Source organism: Hibiscus syriacus, unplaced genomic scaffold (genome assembly GCF_006381635.1).
Source record: "Hibiscus syriacus cultivar Baekdansim isolate YM2019G1 unplaced genomic scaffold, ASM638163v2 tig00009009_pilon, whole genome shotgun sequence".
Classification (NCBI taxonomy): domain Eukaryota; kingdom Viridiplantae; phylum Streptophyta; class Magnoliopsida; order Malvales; family Malvaceae; genus Hibiscus; species Hibiscus syriacus.
In genome coordinates this window covers 2,244,500-2,267,220 of record NW_024062181.1, presented here as the reverse complement: position 1 = coordinate 2,267,220, position 22,721 = coordinate 2,244,500, and the positions used below count along the sequence as shown (strand labels likewise).

The 22,721-nt window shown below is 35.9% G+C and overlaps 1 protein-coding gene and 1 pseudogene across 1 annotated transcript; both read left to right on the top strand.

Moving 5' to 3' along the window:
- Nucleotides 1-2,461: 2,461 nt before the first annotated feature.
- On the top strand, nucleotides 2,462-3,504 carry LOC120202810 (alkane hydroxylase MAH1-like). The gene is made up of 3 exons (XM_039203174.1): nucleotides 2,462-2,574; nucleotides 2,675-2,738; nucleotides 2,840-3,504. Exons 1-3 carry the CDS (start codon nucleotides 2,462-2,464, stop codon nucleotides 3,497-3,499), a joined length of 837 nt encoding a protein of 278 aa, XP_039059105.1. The 3' UTR covers nucleotides 3,500-3,504.
- Nucleotides 3,505-7,864: 4,360 nt separating this feature from the next.
- On the top strand, nucleotides 7,865-10,966 carry LOC120202808 (annotated as a pseudogene).
- Nucleotides 10,967-22,721: the final 11,755 nt, after the last annotated feature.

Below are 22,721 nucleotides of genomic sequence, written 5' to 3'. Positions count from 1 at the left end.
CAAAGCCTCCCGGTTTGGGTTCTAAAAATGGTACTCGAGTTCTCCTTGCTGGCGCCCCCTTGGACCGACCAGACCCTTAGTCCGAAACCCATCACAGGCTTGTGTGGACTAAGTTAAACTCGAGAGGACACATTCCCTTATGCCCATACGGAGAATAAATTCACACGAAGGCATAAGGTATATGAATCCCGAAGGCTACTTGCTAGGCCCATACGGTGAATAAATTCACACGAAGGCGTCGCTTTCACCCCCACTTAAAACGGGTTCGGAGCTCGGGTATAGAGCCTTAGATGAAAAAAAACTTTGAAGTCTGAAATCATGAGAAAACGATTAGTCCAACTATTTACTCGAAAAAAAAAATATAACCAAAAGTAAGTAATAAGGATCGAAATGTTACCTTAAAGTTCAAACTTACCCTTTTCATTAAAAAGACAACTGGAAATTACCTTAGCCTGACTCACTTACCTGTGTCCCCAGCGGAGTCGCCAAGCTGTCATAACCGTCTTTCGGTTGGGCCCGGGATTGGGCTTCGACTTGAAAAATGTGGATTGGAGTCGCCACCGATCATTTATTTAAAATTAAATAGGTAGATCGGATACCTTATTTCTTACCTGATCTGCGTCTTACCAAAGATGTGTCGGATTCGGGAGTCGGTTACAGTCAAGGAAGGGTTAGCACCCTTGAACTGCCCTTTCGGTACTACATAATTTCCAGTTGTCTTTAATTAAGAAAGTTATAAATCTAAATTAAAAGGTAAAATAACGATCCAAAATTACTACCTTGATTAATTGAATGAAGACCATTAAGAAAAAAACGTTACGTTTGGAGGGGTGAAAATAAATAAGATATAACAACCACAAACCAATGATACAAATAAGAGGAGACAATACAAATAAACTAATGATAAATAAGATAGATAAAGGAAAGAAAAAAATACTAAATAAATGTATATATACATATATGAAGAGCAAAAAAACATACAAACAAAGAAATGAAAACTATATAAAAACAAAGGAATACAAATAAAACATGTATTAAATAAAAAGGAAACGCAACAGAATAAAAATAAATAAAGTAAATGAAAAAAATAAAGAATATACATATAATAATAAAGGAAAAAAAATATACATTTATATACGCCATCAATAATTCTTAAAATAATAAAAATAATTATGGTTATGTATATATATATATATATATATGGGTATATATATATATATAAATATAATAAAATAAAATAAAAATATACATAAGATATATATATATAAATAAGGGAGTAAAATATAATAATAATGAAAATATAGTATATAATAATAGTAGGGATTAAATTGAAAACGAAATAAACTCAAGGGTCAATTTACAAGGATTTCAGGTTCAATAATCGATTCAGAGGACCAAATTAAACGTTTTTGAAACTGGAGAACCAAAACGCATATATATAAATAAGGGAATAAAATATAATAATAATGAAAATATAGTATATAATAATAGTAGGGATTAAATTGAAAACGAAATAAACTCAAGGGTCAATTTACAAGGATTTCAGGTTCAATAATCGATTCAGAGGACCAAATTAAACGTTTTTGAAACTGGAGAACCAAAACGCATATATATAAATAAGGGAGTAAAATATAATAATAATGAAATATAGTATATAATAGTAGGGATAAATTGAAAACAAAATAAACTCAAGGGTCAATTTACAAGGATTTCAGGTTCAATAATCGATTCAGAGGACCAAATTAAATGTTTTTGAAACTGGAGAACCAAAACGCAAATCTCTCGCTTCTTGCAAAAACACGCGGGTCCGAGGTTCATCGGGTTGGGCATAAGCTGGAACGGGTTTAATATATGACTCAAACATTTTTTTAGTTTCATTTCTCTCCTCACAAATCAAAGCTCTCCTCCCCCTCTCTGAAAAACACTCTCAAGTGTTCTTCAAAAAATAAGAACACGGCCGGATTCTTCAAGAATCCAGAAATCGACCGCCCTACACCGCCTCGCCGCCGCCGTTGAACGGCGACGGCCGCCGTTCATCGGCGGCAAAATCAAAAGATTTTTTACTTTTCCGAATGCTTTTCTTCTCCTCGTTTTGAAAATCAAGTTTGGTTTTTCAAAAAAAAGGCCTCGGGTTTTCGTAGATCTATACAAACGATCTCGAACGAAAAACACCTTTCATCGGCCAAAAGATTTTTTACTTTCAACTCAAAACAACACGATGGACGATAAATTTGACGTGCAAAGGATCAAGCGAACGAAAAGGTAAACAACTAATATACCTCGCTTTTATTTCTTGTTTCGAAATGTTGTACAAGTGTTCTGACTTTCTTTGTGCTTGCTATGGTGACTTTCTGTGTGTATTCGCAGTAATCTCTCTGTGTCTAAACTTGTGTGCTTTACATAATATTTATAGCCCAAAAAAAAAGGCTATTTTTAGAGTTTAAATTAAAGTAAAACACTGATGTTGGTTGTTGTTGCTTATTTCTTTGCGTGGCCGAGAGTCCCGGTCGTTGAAGGCGAGACGTGCGGTGATGGGGGTCTTGCCGTGAAACTCGGTGTTGGCCGCGTGAAGAGGTAGCTAAAGCGGCGCTGACGAGGCTAGGGTTTGAGAGCATATGTTTAGGGTTTCTGAAAACCCCACACGTTTGGACTCCCACGTTTGGGTTGTGTACAGCTGGGCCTCGTGTAACAGGCCTGCAAATGTAACAGATTTGTGTGTAAATACGTATGCACCATATGTAAAATATATATATATATATATATATATATATATATATATATAAATTATAATGTAAATATATTATATAATGTTAAAGGATAAAATTTGGTGTCTTCACAGAGGATGGTTGCTCAAGGATTCGTGAGAACTCACCGGTTTCATAGTTTTTTGTCGAGGGCTTCCCATTATAAGGTGGCACACGGGCTCGTTCCTGTTATGAACCATTTTGCCAAACGATGCCTAGTGGCAGACTTAGAAGATATATTCCGAAGGTTCACGTTCGATGCTACATGCATCTTGGTTACTGGCCATGACCCTAGATCCCTTTCGGTCGAATTTCCGGATGTTCTTTTCTCCAAGGCCCTGGATGATGCCGAGGAAGCGATATTTTATCGGCATGTCAGGCCACCATGGTTTATCAAGTTGCAGAGGTGGCTGAACACGGGACAAGAACGGAAATATGGAAAGGCGGGGCAAGTTCTTGATGATATTATAGCCGAGTATATATGGCAGAAGAGGAAAGATTTGAACCGAGGGTCGAATTCGACATCGGAAATCGTCGAAGAAGGCGTGGATCTCTTAACACCGTACATAACCGAAGAGAAGTCAATAGGTTTAGAATGTGACGATAAATTCTTGAGAGACTATTTTGAGTATGATGCTTGCAGGGAGGGACACCACAAGCTCTGCTCTTACTTGGTTCATTTGGCTGGTTTCCCGTCATCCAATAGTCGAAAACAAGATCATAGAAGAGCTTCAATAGAAAATACCCGAAGATGAAACTGGAAAGAAGCGATTGTTCAAGGCTGAGGAAGTAAAGAATTTGGCTTATCTTCAACCATTAACAAACTATTTTCACATATTTTTATATCTTCAACTCACCAATTTTAAAATTAGCTTACATGTATGTTGAAAAATATATGCACAATATTTATAATGATTATTTCAATTTCATGTATTAATGAAAATGAAGTCAGAGTATTATTTTATAGTGATGAAGTTATTTTTAATTCGGAGTTTTTATTAGAAAATAACAATAAATAAAATGATCACGTAATAAAATAGATATTAATATTTTTAAGTGTAAAACTCTTTTGAAAAACAATTACGGAAAAAATTCATTAATATAAAAAATAAAATAATTTCCTCTTGATTTTATATATATTCATGAGTCAAATTGAGTTTGCGTCAAACATTAATAATCTCTGCCTTGACACACGAATTCTAAAAATATAAAAAAGTATGAGATTAAAACTCAAATTCAAGGAAACACCAAAACTAAACAAAAATAAAAAATAAAATTTTATGAGAAAATGGAATTTTTTAAAACATGTTTAGATACATTCACCTCATGATGCGTTATTATTTAGTTTCTAACATTTTGCTCGTGACTTGCAGCCATGGACTTTCTTCTGAATAAGATAGACAAACAGTTGGACTGTCACATGAGTTTTGATCAGTATCGGAATGAGCTTAAAAGGAAATTAAAGGAATTGAATGGTTTGAAGGAAGATGCAGAATCTATAATGAGCACAGAGCTTCAGCCAAGAAAGAAACTGAAGGCGGAAATCCAGATATGGTTGGAAAATGTTGAAAGAATAAACATGGATTTCGCGGAGAAGATGTGTTAAAGAGTATAAAGGAAGTCTATGAACTTATTATTCAACATGGTAAATTTCATGGAGGTTTGGTGGTTGACAATCCTAAATGGATTGGACAAGTTTTGTCGACAACAAGTTTATCAGGTGAAGCTGTAAAGGCCTGTGCTGAAGAGATTTGGCAGTGCTTGATGGATGATGAGGTTCCAAAGCTTGGACTTTGGGGGATGGGTGGCGTGGGAAAAATAAGCATCATGAAGGTTATAAACAAGCAACTCTTAAAAGAGACTGGGAAATTCGATATTGTGATTAGGATCACTGTATCCAAAGAGACGAGTATTGCTAAACTGCAGAAAGACATTGCTAGTAAAATCGGAGTCGAATTTTCCGGTTACGAAGATGAAACTACAAGGGCAGGGATTCTCTTTGAAACATTGACTCGAAAGAGGAAGTTTGTGATGATCTTGGATGACCTGTGGGAGAAAGTTTCCCTTGATAAAGTAGGAATCCCTGAACCGTCTGCGGGGAGTAAGTTGGTGTTGACAACTCGATCATCTGATGTGTGTCGACAAATGGGTTGTAGAGTAATTAAAGTAAAGCCTTTGATGGAAGAAGAGGCATGGAAGTTGTTCTTAGAGAAGGTGGATCGTGATATTCTCAGTATTCGAGGAGTGGAACCAATTGCAAGATCAATTGCTAGGCGTTGTGCAGGTTTGCCCTTAGGACTAATCACTACAGCTTCTTGCATGAAGGGAATTGATGACATTTCCGAATGGAGGAATGCATTAAAAGAATTTAGTCAACGCCAAAAATGTGTTCCAACAATTACAATTCCATCGTTTAAAGGATTTCCTCAGTTGTGCATTATATCCAGAAGATCAGGAAATCGAAGAGGGGCGTCTTATTCAACTTTGGATTTCATAAGGGCTTGTAGAAGAAATGGATAGTAAGCAAACAGAGTTCGATAGGCGTCGTGCAATAATGAATAGACTCATCGGCAATTGTTTGTTAGAATTTTACTCATTTCGAAAATACAAGAACTGTGAAGATGCATGATCTTCTAAGGGACATGGCATTACATATTGAAGAATCTCGATTCTTGGTAAAAGCCGGTACGATGTTAATAGAGTCACCAGATGAGCAAGAATGGAGCAAAGATCTAGAGAAAGTTTCATTGATGAGTAATTCGTTGTTGTACATACCCTTGGAAACGTCACCCCCAAAGTGTCCCAGGCTCACAACATTGTTGTTGTCTGACTGTGATATAGGGAGCATTCCTGAAGGTTTCTTCAAGCATATGGACACACTTAAAATTCTTGATCTTTCTAGAAATTCTATCACAAGAGTCTTTCTAATTCTTTATCGAAGTGTCACAGGCTCGCCACATTGTTGTTGTCTGATTGTGGTACAGAGAGTATTCCTGAAGGCTCATTCCGTCCCTGCTTATATGCCATTAGTTCTTTTGTAAACCAATCTGACACTCCATGTTGTTATTGTCAATTTTGAATTGACTTGGATGGCTTATATTTCTATATTTTCACATTATGTATCTACCAAGATAGTATTAAATATGATTCAAATCAAACTTTAATTTGACTTTCTTAAAGTCGTTGCACCTAACCAGCTTTATTGAAAATCAGTTCGTTTGTGTAGTAGGTCACTGAGACTGGAGTCAACATTTCCTTTGTGTAGTAGGTGAAACTTGCTTAAGTTTTGGTGAGCGGTGTAAAGAAGAAAAAGACAATAAACCCAAATAACAAATAATAATATCTAGGCCTGTAAACGAACCGAACGCACACGAATGAAGGTCTGTTCATGTTCGTTCATTTAATAAATAAACAAACATAAACGAACAAATTTTTTTTGTTCATGTTCGTTCTTTAAGGAATATAGTTTGTTCATGTTCGTTCATTTAATAAATAAACGAACATAAACTAACACGAACATAAACGAACACGAACATAAATGAACACGAACATAAATGAACACGAACGTTGGAGACCCTACCTTCCATTGTTCTTTCATGAAATATAGTCGACAATGCAAATTAACCAAATCTACAATGATAAATAGCGTAAGAGTTGATTAGCATCGATGAAATGTTTGAAGATATCATATATTTCGATTGATCTTTTAAAGATATTAAATGATTCACATGACTTTAATTTAACGCTATAACATTTATTTTAGTGGTCCACGATTACATATGAACAATCGTTTTCACTACGTTATTCTAATAAATTCGCCGGCTAAAAGTTTTGTGACATCAATGTCAGACTTTAGTGAGATTTGTTAATAATAGTCCTTTCCATTAGCAGAGTAGAAAATTTAACAGCATGAAGATTTCGAACGGTACAAATTGGACTACAAGGCAATAACATAGATCCGAAATCCCTCCGATGCTACATATCTAACTGATATTATTGCTAAACCACCATTCAAAATTTTATCGTACCTAAAGTCTACTCCACAACTAAAGGTCACACAAGAACTATGAAAACAAAAGTTCATTGTCAAAGTGTATTTTCTACTTATTAATGGGTTCTTCCTTGAAAACTCATTACTTCCGCTATTACACTCTTTTTCAGAAATTGCATAGAAACCTTTGTTTTGTTTTGTTTTTTTTGGCAAATTCTATATATTTTTCTCTTTACTGATGCTCATATACTTCCGATTGTTACCTTTATCTTCCCATCTATTTCTAGAAAGAAGTATGATGTTTTCTTGAGTTTTAGATGTGAAGATACCCACAATAACTTTACATATCAACTATTAAGCCAAATAAAACAGAGAAATAGAGGAAAACATACCTGTAAAACTTTAGATTGCACTATAATATAACTTGTTTTGAAGCTTTCACCGATCGTCTCCACTCTCCAGTGAATACTAGGGTTTGGGGAAAAAAAGGAGGAAAATGAATATAGGTGCGAGGTGCCTCACAGGTTAACATATTGGATTTAATCTCCAAATAAAATTGGGTTAATTATAGAGTTGGTCATCAGAATATCAGATTAATTAATATTTTTAAGATACTTACAAATTGGTCACCAAAATTGATTTAAGAAGATTGAATTAAACATAAATGAACGAACATAAACGAACATAACCGAACGAACATAACGAACGTTCACGAACGTAAATGAACGAACGAGACCTATGTTCATGTTCGTTCATTTAATTAAACGGACACAAAATCTTGTTCATGTTCGTTCATTAATAAATAAACGCACATAAACGAACTTCCCGCCGCATGGTTCATGAACGGTTCGCTGAACATTCAGTTCATTTACAGGCCTAACAATATCAGTAGCCTATAAAGAAGAAAAAGACAATAATGACCAATAAACTTGGAAATTTGTAATTACCTGTTGTTCTGTGTGCGTGTAACAGTGATTTGTTCCGCCAAGGGTGTGTGATTTCCTTGTTTGTTGTTGGTGAAAATTGCTTAAGTGTAGGTAATTCTAGCACATGCATAGAGAACCCTTTGGAGTGGCTCTTTATATCACCGTTTCTCATATTATCAGGAACGTTTTTTTGCTAGTTCTCTCCGGTTATCATCTCCGAACAAAATTTTCAGAAGAGGTATGTATTGAATTTTACATTTTTATTGTTCTTTCGAACCTCATTAACTGCAAGGAACATGATTCTTTTTCATTCTTTTTACTCCATAATCATTAACTTGATTTTTTTCATAAACTGCAAGTCCATGGCATATATCGCTTTCTACTCCATGTTCATTACTGTGTTGCCCAGTTTCTAACATATTGCTTGTGACTTGCAGCCATGGACTTTGTTCTGAATAAGATTAATAAGCACTTGGACGATCACATGAGCTTTGATCAGCATATGAAGGACCTTAAAAGGAAATTAAAAGAATTGAATGGAACGAAGAAAGATACGGAATATATAATGAGAACAGAGCTGCAGCCAAGGAAGAAACTCAAGGAGGAAGTCCAGATATGGTTGGAAAATGTTGAAAGAGTCAATGGCGAAGTGCAAGACCTTGATGACAGAATCGGTGAAAGTAGTGCTCTTACACGTGCATCTCACACAGAATATTTGTCAAAGAGTACAAAGGAAGTTGAAGAACTTATTATTCAACATGGTAAGTTTCATGGAGGTTTGGTGGTTAACAATCCTCAATGGATCGGACAAGTTTTATCCACAATAAGTTTATCAGGTGAAGCTGTAAAGGCCTGTGTTAGAGAGATTTGGCAGTGCTTGATGGATGATGGGGTTCGAAAGATTGGAGTTTGGGGCATGGGTGGCGTGGGAAAACAAGCATCATGAAGGTTATAAACAACCAACTCTTAAAAGAGACGGGGAAATTTGAAATTGTGATTTGGATCACTGTATCCAAAGAGGTGAGTATTGTTAAACTGCAGAAAGACATTGCAAGTAGAATTGGAGTAGAATTTTCTGGTGATGAAGATGAAACTACAAGGGCAGGATGATCTTTGAAACATTGTCTCAGAAGGGTAGGTTTGTGATGATCTTGGATGACCTATGGGAGAAGGTTTCACTAGAGAGAATAGGAATTCTCGAGCCGTCAAATGGGAGTAAGTTAGTGTTGACAACTCGATCATCTGATGTGTGTCGACAAGTGGGTTGTAGAATGATTAAAGTAAAGCCTCTAACGGAAGAAGAGGCATGGACGTTGTTCTTGGAGAAGGCGGGTCGTGATATTCTCATTATTCGAGGGGTGAAACCAATTGCAAGATCAATTGCTAAGCGTTGTGCAGGTTTGCCCTTGGGAGTAATTACTATAGCTTCTTGTATGAAGGGCATTGATGACATTTCAGAATGGAGGAATGCACTAAAAGAATTAAGTCTACGCAAAAAGAGTGTTAATGGATTCGAAGAAGAAGTGTTCCAACAATTACAATTTAGTTTTGATCGTTTAAAGAATCCAAAACTTCAAGATTGTTTCCTCAGTTGTGCATTATATCCGGAAGATGAGGAAATTGAAGAACGAAGTCTTATTCAACTTTGGATCGCAGAAGGGCTTGTGGAAGAAATGGATAGCATGCGGGCAGGGTTTGACAGGGGTCGTGCAATAATGAATAGACTCATCAGCAATTGTTTGTTGGAAGTTTTTACTCATTCTGAAAATGAAAGAACTATAAAGATGCATGATCTTATAAGGGACATGGCATTACATATTGCAGAATCTCGAGTCCTGGTAAAAACTGGCATGATGCTTGAAAAAATACCAGATGTGCAAGAATGGAGCAAGGATCTAGAGAAAGTTTCGTTGATGAGGAATCAGTGGTTATATATACCTTTAGAAATGTCACCCCCAAAGTGTCCCAGGCTCACAACATTGTTGTTGTCTCATTGCAATATAGTGAGTATTCCAGAAGGATTTTTCAAGCATATGGATGCACTTAAGGTTCTTGATATATACAGAAATCCTATCAAGAGTCTTCCAATTTCCTTGTCGAAGTGTCCCGGGCTCACAACATTGTTGTTGTCTGATTGTCGTATAGAAAGTATTCCAGAAAGCTTCTTCGATGATGCGAATGAACTCAAGATTCTTGATCTTTCCTTCAATCCTATCAAGAGTCTTCCGCATTCCTTATCAAATTTGAAGAACCTCACTTCATTGTTGCTTGCTTATTGTAAAGATTTAGAGAATGTTCCATCGTTGTCAAATCTTGGAGTTTTAAAGAAGTTGAATCTTCGAGGAACAAATATCAAGGAAATCCCTGATGGGATGGAAAACTTGGTGAGTCTTGAGTACCTAAATTTAGGTTATTTCTACAGCTTAAATGAGATCCCGAATGAAGTACTTTCAAGACTTTGTTGTCTTCAAGACTTGATCGTCGGTGAAACTCTGATAAATGGAAAGGAGGTTGGTGAATTGAAGAAACTGCAGGGAACTCTTGAAGGGAGGTTTCATGACTGGCACAACTTAAATATGTATCTCGAAGCTTGCCGTGGCCGAGAAGAGCCTCGTCAATACATAATCTACGTGGGAGATATAGGCTTTCCTACGTTTTTTGAAGGTGCAAGAAAAGAAATTGTTGTAAGTGGTTGTAACATCTATACCTACCAGATTGTGCTTCCACGTGACAATGAGGGATTGCAAATTAGGGAATGCAATGTTGATTGCAGTGAAGAATACCCTCTTTTCTCCAGGTTTATCCTCTTCTCACTTTCCTCCTTTTCATCTCTTAGATCTCTTAAAATAAATGATTGCAGAAATATGAAAAAGTTGTTCTCCCCAAATTGTGTGCCGCTAAATTTACAAATACTCAGTGTTGAAGGGTGTAAGCAATTGAAGGAAATAATAACATCAGAAGTTGAGACGGAGGAAAGAGGAATGGTTATCACCGAGTTTTATCTTCCACAATTGAGCCTATTGAGTTTGTGGGATCTACCTGAATTAAAGAGCATTTGCAGTGCTGGTGGAGTACTGGTTTGTGATTCTCTTCTACAAATTGAGATTGTAGACTGTCCAAAATTAAAGAGGATGGGTCTTAATCTTCCCAAACTTGATAATGTCCCACCATCTGCATCTGCATCTGCAAATCTTTCTCTTTCAGTTCGGATAATACCAAAGGAGTGGTGGGAATCAGTGGAATGGGATGGTCCCCAACCCAAGTCTCTTTTCGACCCCTTCGTGAACTCATGTTTTCTTATTTAAGCGAAGCTTAATTTGATGAATTCAAACTGTATTAATTTATAAGATAAACTACTTGTATAGTCGTTAAATCATAGGGTAGGTTTTATGTTGACAATTGAACTGTGAATTTTGTTAATTGAGTCATTAAATTCTTAAATGGTTTTAATCAATCTTATCGTTAACATAAATGCTAATATATCAAATACCTAAATTTATATAATTATATTTGTGATCCTCATTATATTACTTCCCTCGAAAAGATGTTGACGCCGATCTCAAAATGATGTCATTTTTGGAGCCTTATAACATTATTTATTCTTTTTACTTTCCATTTTTTCTAAATATCAATATGATAATCATTATCGACGATGATTGAAGATCATAATTTTTCTGTCTCAAATTTAAATTCGATGTCGATTTCACCTAAAAAAATCTCAAGTGACATAGAAATGGTTCAGTTACTTTTGGCTTCTCCATCATTGATGTTGCTTTTTCACCATTCTATCCGAGTAAAATTGAGATATGTTTTTCTTATCCTCCTTCCAGTTCTCACCATTGGAATTCGTTTGTGGTAGTCTCAATTAGGGGTGTACATTTTTTGATATCGTATATTATCCTATCCGAAATTTTGGATATCAATAAATTTGGACCATTAAAATTGTGATCCGTATCTGATCTAAAAAATCAGATATATAAATATCAGAATCCATATCCAAATTACATATCCTAATATGTCAAAAACCTTACTAGAAATAATTTATATAATAGTATACAAATACGAATGAAGTGAAAATATCTAAAAAAATATCGTTAACAAACTATATATTAAAATAAATACCCTAATTTAAAAATAAAAATCAGATATTAAATTGTATATTAAATTAACTCAAACTATTATAACTTTTATACTATTCTGGGGCCAATTTTTTTCTTCTAATTATTTATATATGTATAACATGACCACAATCAAGTTTGATTTTTTATCATAGAGGTCATTGGTGCTGGGGACTGGAGAGGGTTGGAATTGTCGAGACTGTATAAATATTTTTTAAAGGCCCAATTTTTTTAAAAAAAATTTTCGAATAATTCAAAATAATTTTTTTAATCCGTATTTAATTCAATTATCTAATTCTTTTTTTCTCGAGCGTCGTTATAAGATGAACCCGATATTGCATAGAGCCTACTCCATGGACATAGTAAGTGAACTGTCACACCCTGAAGTTGGGGAAATTTTTTTCATGGGCCAAATTGTATGATTCTCAAAATTTTATGGCAATTTTCAAAATTCCAGAAAGTTCAAGGACCCAAGCTCGAGATTGCCCTTCCTTTTAGTGAAAAAATGAAAAAAAAAGTTGTTAGTGGTTAATGTTAGTAAATAGATAAATAAGTAATTATTGGTTAGTGTTAGAAATAATAGTAGAATCCGAACCATAATAATATGAATCATACCCTGAATTAGGTCTTCACAAGGTTCTATAATAATTCAAACAAATTAATAAAAATAAAAAATCAGTTAGAAGTTAGTAGAGTCCGGACCATGATAATGTGGATCATACCCCAATTGGGTCACCACAAGGTCGTAGAAACATTCGAATATTAATAAGCAATAATTATTAAATGATCAAAATAAAATAAAATAAAATCAGCAAGCTAACTTAAAATAAATAGAAAAGCATATGTGATGACTAAAATATAAACAACACAAAATATAATGACATAATCAATGATCAAAATAAAATAAAATAAAATCAGCAAGCTAACTTAAAATAAACTAAAGTGTAAAAAGAAGGTAAAAATTGGAGGAGCTTCGGGTGATTAATCCACAAAATAGGTGACAAGAATATCAAAGGATGCTAAAACAAGGGGACTAGGCAGTTTTTATTGCCTGAGGCGGAGGTGGCGACACCAGCCTTTATGGTTAGTTGTTGGCCGCCGATCTTTTTCTTTCTTTTGTTATTCTAACTTTTTATTTGTTTTCTCTCTAGCAATAAGATCTATGGTGGAGGCGGCCTCAACCTCGCAATTTCGGTGTTCGTCGCGTTTGTGTCCTTTCTTCGTCTATTAGTTGGATTTGAGAGAGTGGGTTGTTTCAAAGTTATTTCCTCTCCTTCGTCCTTAAGCTGTCTTGTGATTGCTTTGCCTAGATAGGTGTTCGCTGAAGTTCCTTTTAGATGATGTTCATTGCCCGTTATTGTATTTGTTGTTTTGCATTGTGTGTTCCTTGATGGCATTTCGACCGGTGGTGGAGAGGTGAATACATCTGTATCGATGATGTGTTGAGTCCTAGGTTGCAGGAGGTAACCGCTTCAATTGTTGGTTTTGTGTTATGGTCGTGGAAGTGATGTGGCTGTCGTTTAATAGTGGATGTTATTTCTTTTGGAAGTTCTCCATTTTATGAGGTTTTGTGCTTTCTTTGTTGGAGCTTTGGTTGATGGCGGAGCGTGGCATGCAATCGCCGATGTTTTGGTGGATGCTTTTGGTTTCGTTGTGGTTTGTGCAGAATAAACTAGTCCTGAGTAAGGTGGTATGGGCACGTGTAGCTCTTGGCGTTGTGCCAGAGGAATATTTTTGGTATTGGCAGCTATATTGGTGTTTGCGGTTTTGTGTGTTTTGGTAGAGAGGCAGCATGGTATGGGAGTTTTAGTGGAGCTAGGAGTGATGCATGTGGGGGGCCCTGGGTTTTTATTATTGCATCTGCATGTTTGCGTTTCTGCCTGAGGAGTGATAATGTTGCAGATTTGGAGACAACTTGTATGGGATAGTGGATTGTGAGGTGGAGTTGCGTTTTTAAGGGAATAAGCTTGATTCTCCATTTTTAATTATGTTCGTCATATTATCCAGGTAGGCGATTATTAGAGCAATGGGCGAGGATTTTTTTGTAAAATATGCATGGTGGTTTGGTGCAATCCCAGCAGTCCAACCTGGATTTTCGAGATTGATATTTAGTGTGTATGCTCAATAGAATATAGAAGATTTGAGGAGACAGAAGTCGAGGCAATTTGATAGTAGGGATGTGGCTTATCGTGGTTTATTTGCGACAGATTGTGCTGTTGATCGGTCGGAGATTGATCTTTGTAGCGAGGGCAACGCTTCGCGTGGAAGGTTCGTGTTAGGGCAGAGCTTCTAGAGATCTTTTTTACTGTTTCGCTATACTCTCGATGGATTCGAGTGTTTTAGAGTTGTTCGTAGTCTCGTTTTCTTACTGTTTGGTTGACGTTGTTTGGGCTCAGATCAAAAGTTTACAACCTTTGTTAGGCAAATCTCTTCTGTTTTATGTCTCGGAGGTTATATCTTGGTTTTGTTTGTTGTTTTGGATGTGTGTAGTTCTTATTTGTGTTTCATTCAGGGGTAATGTGTAGCTACATTATTGTTGTTTGTTTCGGGATGTTCTAGTGGTGTGTTCATGGCTGTTGTTTCTTGTTGTTCCTGGGTCCTTGTTGGACCTTCTTCCATCCCAAGGTTCACTCTTTTTCCTCTAATTAGGATTAGAGAGGTTTTTCAATGAGGTCCATGAGGTGGTGTACTTTGTGATTTCTAATACAAAGTAATCATTTTTCAAAAAAAAAACAAGGGGACTTGTGTGATTTTCTCTTAAAACAGGTGGACATAATACAAAGGGTACTAGAATGACGAAGCCTAGGAGTAATTTACCAAAACACTTTGGTGACAAAAGTATGAAGTACTCTTGAATCGAGAAACCTAGAGCATTATTTATCCAAACGTTTTAAAACTAAACCCCCTCTCCTTTTCTCTCCACAAACCCATGGGAACCAAAAAAACATCTCACCCTCTTCTTCTTCCTCAACCTTTCTATCTCAACCGAGACACAAAAAGCCCAATGGTATGAGCCTATACCGCCGACCACCTCCTTAATGGTTCTCCCCTCCGACCGACGACCTTTGGTCGTAACTCAGTCCCGCTTCACTCCGGCGAGAACCGACAAACAAGGTAACCAAAAAAAACTCTAATCCATTTCCTATTTTTACTTTAAACTTTGAATCAAAACTAAAGAAAACCAAAGAAAAAAGATGGAGGAAAACCTTCCAAACCTTCTATATTGCTTTTCTTTTTGTGTATTCTCAAATGGGGGAGATAAAAATCTATGTTACAATCCCGATAAAAGAAAAGAAAACCCCCTACAAATCAATTTTTGATGGGTTTTTATACCCCCAATTTACACGTATACACTGAAAAGGAAAAGGAAAAAATGTTCCTGATTTGTTTGTGTTGTGATTGTTGATGGTGGCGTGTGGCAGGGAAGAAGCAAAAATCGGGATGGTGTAGATGGCAGCAGGGGCGTGGCAGCAGCAGCAAGGCATGGGGGTGTTTGACTTTCTTTTACTTATTCGAATCGCATAATTAATTAAAAATTTATTAGGTTAATAATTAGAGACTCCATTTTAGGTTTCATTTAAAACCTAGTATTTAAACTTAGGCGATTTTTTTTTTAATTTGGTCCTCATTTTTACTCGATGTTCCATTTTAACTATTCGAATATTGGACACTTTTAGGTTTAATATTAGATTAAAATTAATTAGATTAATATTAGAACCTACATTTTAGGTTTATGCCTTTAGGTTCTTTACTTTTCAATATTGGACACTTTTAGCAAGAGAAAGCCTTAATCTGCTCTTAGTTTAATTAGAGTTAATAATAAATTGTTAGATGATATCATGTTTTAAAACCTAAGACAATGTTCACTTATTAGGGAGTCAAAAGTATATCTCCCACAAGTATGCTCAGGGGGTGACTACTGGTGATTTTCGAAATATTTCGACAACATTTTCAAAACTGCATCATGATTTCTAAAATATCGAAACAATGTCCGGTTATTGGGCACAATAGTTGATCTCCCGCATTCATGCTAGGGGGTGAAGACTATCGGCTTTAATAAACGAATACATTTTTTAACTTTGCATCTATGATGATTTTTTAAATTAGATAAAGTTCGAGCTCAAATATTATCAATTTTAAATATAGGGTAATCAACTAGGTACTAATTTTTGGGCCCTGTAGGATACTAATCCTTCCCCACGCGTAACTAACTCCTGAACCTATTTTATGGTTTTTGTAGACCCTAAAACTTGGTATTTTGATAAAAATAATAGTAAAATGTTTTATTAAAATTATTTTTATTTATGGTGTTCTGATCGCACCTTAAAATGATTGGTGGTGACTCCTTACATTTCAAAACTTTTTCAAAAAAAACTCCTAATTCGTACTAGTGTTCTTCCCTACTGGGTGAAAAACAATGACGACACAATCGAACACCCAAACCCCTCAATTGACCACATGTCTGCTTACATGCCCTCCCCTATAAACTCACGCACCTTGCAACACTGACAAATCAATGAAATTCCATTATGGTTATAAAGACGAGTAAATGCAAACAAATACCCCTAAAGTTTGACAGTATATGCAAATTTACCCCTATTGTTTTTTTAGAGCATTTGACCCACAAAGTTTAATTTTGATTCAAAAAACCCCTTGTTGGATGGAAATCGTTAGTCAACTGATAGTCAACGCCTTCAGCTGACTAAACAAGCACATGTGGACACAAATGATTACATGGTGTGTCCACGTCACTAATATATGTTGACGTGAAATTGACACGACAACCTTATTTTGTTTAAATAATTAATTTTAATGAGAATTTTGTACCAATAAGAGAGTGACACGTGTCACTCTCATATTGGTGCATATTTGAAAGAATGAATAAAAGGCTACTACTTGCGTGGAAGGGGACTCGAATCTGGGGCAAGGGCGTGAAATGGGATGACCCTTGCCACCAGGCCAAGCATGATACTTGGTTTTGTATTGAAACAAAACCTTATTTAACCCATAATAAATGTTCAGTTTAATTAAACAAAATGAAACACGCGTTTCAAATATCTCACATGCATCTTAAAATCGATTTTCCCAAAATATTAGGGTTTAGAAACCCCAATATTTCAAATCATTTCTTCTCTCAAATTCTTCATTTTCCATCAAGCAACATCCTCAAACCGATTACACAATCGTATATTTCTAAGGTGAGTTGATTTTTTTGAATTGAATCAGCATATATTAGTGACGTTCACACACCACATCATCATTTGTGTCCACATGTGCTTGCTTAGTCAGCTAGAGGCGTTGACCGTCAGTTGACTAAAGGTTTCCATCCAACGGGGGGGCTTTTGAATCAAAATTAAACGTTGCGGGGTCAAATGTTCCAAAAAACTAATAGGGGCAAATTTGCATATACTGTCAAACGTTAGGGGTATTTGTTGCATTATGCCTTTTTTAATTATTTAGAATTAGGACTAAATTGACAAAGTGTATAAATAGTAAAGACTTAAATGTATACATATTTTAAAAATACCACATCATATTTTTGTTTTAACGTAGAGGGACCAAAATAGAACTAATAAAAAAGTTAAATAATAAAATTAAAAGTTTTTGTGGTTTGGTTACTAAAATAACAACGCCCTAGTAGATGGGTGGCTAACAATAAAATTTACCCTAAATTATTTTTACCTCGGATTAAATCATATTCGGAATATTTTAAAATTGGATTGGTTTAGTTGATATCAATACCGCATCATGTAACATCAAATAGAAAAGGACAAGAAAGAACAATAAAATCGGAAATTTCAAATTAATTTTTTTATTGTCCTCCCATTTCTAAGGTTGACTTAATTAATTCGAATCAATCCGTGTCACATATTTGATTTTGGTGGATGAATCTCACAATAAAGATTTTTTGTATATGCAATGATTCGAACTCGAAATTTTATTTAAACGATATCAAACTATTTATACCCTTAACCAACCCCTGTTGGTCTAAATTAAACTTTAATTTGCCTTTCTTAGAGTGATTGCACCTAACCAGCTTTATTGAATAAATAAGAAGAAAATGAAGAGAAAACACTGAGGTCACTGAGACTGGAATCAACATTTCCTTTGTGTAGTAGGTGAAACTTGCTTAAGTTTTGGTGAGCGGTATCATCGTTTTAAATAGCGATTCGCTATCGGAATAATAATTCGTTATCCATATAGCGGCTATTATATAGCGGTAAAGGTATCGTTTGAAACATTTATTACTGCGATATCCGCAATAATAACCATTATTTCCATAATTGTAATAAACGTAAAGCGATAAAAAAAGCGACTACAATTGCAGTAAATCCATGAGTGGAATCCTATAATTAGCAAGCAAAGAACTTCATTAACTGGTTTTCTTCATTTCCGGTGCTTTTGTTTTTCCTCTGCGGTCATCATCTCTGAACAAGTTATTATTAAATATAATTTGGTTTTTTCCCCCTTAAAATTGACGTCGTTGCACCGAACCTAACATTGTTTTTTCTTCTTTTCTATTTGCAGTATAAAATTATTATTAAATATAAAGAGAAGAAAATGGATATGAAAACAATAAAGTCATTTGACCCAACCGTCATCATCTTCTCCCAGCGGGTATTTATTGACTACACTGCTCATGATATAAAACATTGAAAAACAATAAACAAAAAAACAATACATTTCAAAATAAACTTAATTTAATAATAATTAAATAAACCCAAATAACAAATACCAATATCAGTAGCCTGTAGAGAAGAAAAAGACGACAATGACCAATAAACTTGGAAATTTGTAATTACCTGTTGTGCTGTGTGCGTGTAACAGTGATTTGTTCCGCCAAGGGTGTGTGATTTCCTGGTTTGTTGTTGGTGAAAATTGCTTAAGTGTAGGTGATTCTAGCACAGGCAGTCAGGCTCTTTATAGCACCGTTTCTCATATTATCAGGAACGTTTCTTTGCTAGTTCTCTCCGGTCATCATCTCCGAACAAATTTGTCAGAAGAGGTATTTATTGAATTTTACATTTTTATTGTTCTTTCGAACCTCATAAACTGCAAGGAACATGATTCTTTTTCATTCTTTTTACTCCATGATCATTAACTTGATTTTTTTCATAAACTACAATTCCATGGCATATATCGCTTTTTACTCCATGTTCATTACTGTGTTGCCCAGTTTCTAACATATTGCTTGTGACTTGCAGCCATGGACTTTGTTCTGAATAAGATTAATAAGCACTTGGACAATCACATGAGCTTTGATCAGCATATGAAGGACCTTAAAAGGAAATTAAAAGAATTGAATGGTACGAAGAAAGATACGGAATCTATAATGAGAACAGAGCTGCAGCCAAGGAAGAAACTCAAGGCGGAAGTCCAGATATGGTTGGAAAATGTTGAAAGACTCAATGGCGAAGTGCAAGACCTTGATGACAGAATCGGTGAAAGTAGTGCTCTTACACGGGGATTTCACACAGAAGATGTGTCAAAGATTACAAAGGAAATTGAAGAACTTATTATTCAACATGGTAAGTTTCATGGAGGTTTGGTGGTTGACAATCCTCAATGGATCGGACAAGTTTTATCGACAATAAGTTTATCAGGTGAAGCTGTAAAGGCCTGTGTTAAAGAGATTTGGCAGTGCTTGATGGATGATGGGGTTCGAAAGATTGGAGTTTGGGGCATGGGTGGCGTGGGGAAAACAAGCATGATGAAGGTTATAAATAACCAACTCTTAAAAGAGACGGGGAAATTTGAAATTGTGATTTGGATCACTGTATCCAAAGAGGTGAGTATTGTTAAACTGCAGAAAGACATTGCAAGTAGAATTGGAGTAGAATTTTCTGGTGATGAAGATGAAACTACAAGGGCAGGGATGATCTTTGAAACATTGTCTCAGAAGGGTAGGTTTGTGATGATCTTGGATGACCTATGGGAGAAGGTTTCACTTGAGAGAATAGGAATTCTTGATCGTCGGTGAAACTCTGATAAATGGAAAGGAGGTTGGTGGATTGAAGAAACTGGAAATTCTTAAAGGGAGGTTTTACGACTGGCACAACTTAAATGTGTATCTCCAAGCTTGTCATGGTCGAGAAGAGCCACGACAATACATAATCTCTGTGGGAGATGTACTATGGCATGCGGTGGGTAAAGAAGTAAGAAAAGACATTGTTGTATGTGGTGGTAATATTTACAGCTATCAAATTATGCTTCCACGTGGCATTAAGGGATTGCGTATCTGGGATTGCAACGTTGATTGTATTGAAGAATACCCTCTTTTCTCCAGGTTTATCCTCTCCTCAATTGGCTCCTTTTCATATCTTAAATTTCTTCATATGTATGATTGTGGGAATATGAGAAAGTTGTTCTCCCCAGACTGCGTGCCGCTGAATTTACAAGAGTTTAGAGTTATCAGGTGTGAGCAAGTGGAGGAAATAATAGCCTCAGAAGTGGAGGAAAGTAGGAACGGTTACCATGGAATTTCGTCTTCCACAATTAAGGATATTGAAGTTGTGTTCTCTACCGGAATTGAAGTGCATTTGTAGTGTGGATGCAGTAGTTGTTTGTGATTCTCTAGTAGAAATTGAAGTTCTGAAATGTCCCAAGTTAAAAAGGATAGGTCTTAATCTTCCTCAACTTGATAATGTGCCACCATCTGCATCTGCATATGCACCTCCACCTTGTTGAGAACCTAAATGAGATCACGAATGGAGTACTTTCAAGACTTTGTCGTCTTCAATACTTGGTTGTCGGTGAAACTCTGATAAATGGAAAGGAGGTTGGTGGATTGAAGAAACTGGAAATTCTTAAAGGGAGGTTTTAAGACTAGCACAACTTAAATATGTATCTCCAAGCTTGTCATGGCCGAAAAGAGCCTCGTGAATACATAATCTCTGTGGGAGCAGTAGGATTTCCTATGTTTCTTAGGAGTGCAAGTAAAGAAATTGTTGTAAGATATTGTAACATCTATACCTACCAGATTGTGCTTCCACGTGACATTGAGGGATTGGATATTGGGTGTTGCAATGTTGATTGCAGTGAAGAGTACCCGCTTTTCTCCAGGTTTATCCTCTTCTCAGTTTCCTCCTTTTCATCTCTTAGATCTATTGAAATTCATAATTGCAGAAATATGAAAAAGTTGTTCTCCCCCAACTGTGTGCCGTTAAATTTACAAAGGCTCAGTGTTGGTGGGTGTGAGCAATTGGAGAAAATAATAACATCAGAAGTTGAAATGGAGGAAAGAGGAATGGTTATCACGGAGTTTCATTATAACAAACAAGAAACTGGAAATGGAAGAATGCTTTCTTTCACTTGTATACAAAAGAAGATTACAAAGCTGTTTATATACATCTATAATATTAACTAACTAACCGTATTATAAAATAGAATAAAACGGCTAATTAATTACAGTTAATATATCCTAATACCCTTCCCTCAAGTTGGGACCACGATGCATGGGAGGCGGAAGAGTCTTTGTGAAAATATCAGCCAGCTGGTCCGAAGAGCAAACATGAAAAAGCTTCAACCTTCACTTTGTCCTTTACAAAATGACATTCAACCTCAATATGTTTTGTCCTTTCATGAATACTTGATTTGTTGCAAGATTAATTACGACCTGGTTATAACAATATAACCTTGCATGATCAACAACCAAATGAAATGAAGAGAGAGCAAAGAAACAAGCCAAACCAATTCACAAGTAGCCACGGTTATGGCTCGATATTCGACCTCGCAAAAAGATCGACTAACAAATGCATGTTTCTTTGATTTCCAAGACGCCAAACTATTTCCAAAGAAAGAAAAAAAAAACCTGTAGTGGAACATCGTGTATTAGGCACGAGCTATAATCTGAATCAAAATATATACTTAATTGATCAGTGAACTGAACCGGAAAAAGTAAGCCAAGGTCAGGGAAATGTTTTATGTATGCCAAAAGATGCTTCAAAGCTGTCATGTGAGGCAAGCAAGGAGAAGAAACGAACTGGCTTAACAAATGCACAGTATGAACCGGTCTGGTATTAGTCAAGTACAACAAGCAACCTATCAATCAGCGATACTCTTGAAAATCAACTTGTAATTCTCCTTCATTTGCACTTAACTTCAAGGAAAGTAACATGGGCGATTCGACTGGTTTAGCACCCAAGCAGCTTGTATCCTCCAACAGTTGCAAGGCATATTTCCTTTGAGATAAAACAATACAAGAACTATTCCTAGCTATCACAAAGCCAAGAAAGTAACGCAAAGGTCCAAACTCCTTTAGTTTGAAATGTTGTTGTAAAAGACCTTGAATCTCATGAAACAATTGTAAGTATTTCCCAGCAAGAACAATATCATCTACATAGATAAGAAGAGCAACAAATCCATCTCCATAACCTCTTGTAAATAAAGAATGTTCAAAGGGAGACCGCAGAAAGCCAAGCTAAAGAACAACATTAGAAAAAGCAGTGAACCATTGCCTAGACGCTTACTTGAGTCCATAGATGGACTTGCGAAGTCTGCAAACCATAGTAGATCCCTTAAGCTCGGGCTTGTATCCAAGAGGTAGTTTCATGAAGACCTCCTTATCTAAGATGCCATTTAGAAAGGCATTATTAACATCCAATTGTAGCTAATGACACTTACGTGTTACAGCAAGAGAAAGTAATACTCGAAATGAAGTCATCTTTGCATCTGGTGAGCATGTATCCATGTAGTTGATCCCCTCAACTTGTGTAAAACCCTTAGCAACCAACTGGGCTTTATGACGATTAACCGAGCCATCAGATTTATACTTGACACGGTAGACCCATTTACAATTAACGACATTCTTTCCATCATGTAAAGGAACAATGGTCCCTGTGTCAAGAGTCTCCATAGCTCGAAGTTCATCATCCATAACACTTCTCCAAGTTGGAGACTTGACAACTTGATGATAAAAAGATGTGTTGAAAACATTTTGATA

Coding starts and splice junctions, on each gene's coding strand:
- LOC120202810 (XM_039203174.1), top strand. CDS start 2,462: ATGTTGGTTGTTGTTGCTTATTTCTTTGCGTGGCCGAGAGTCCCGGTC. Junction 2,575..2,674: donor GGTGTTGGCCGCGTGAAGAG/GTAGCTAAAGCG, acceptor GGTTGTGTACAG/CTGGGCCTCGTGTAACAGGC. Junction 2,739..2,839: donor TAAATACGTATGCACCATAT/GTAAAATATATA, acceptor GTGTCTTCACAG/AGGATGGTTGCTCAAGGATT.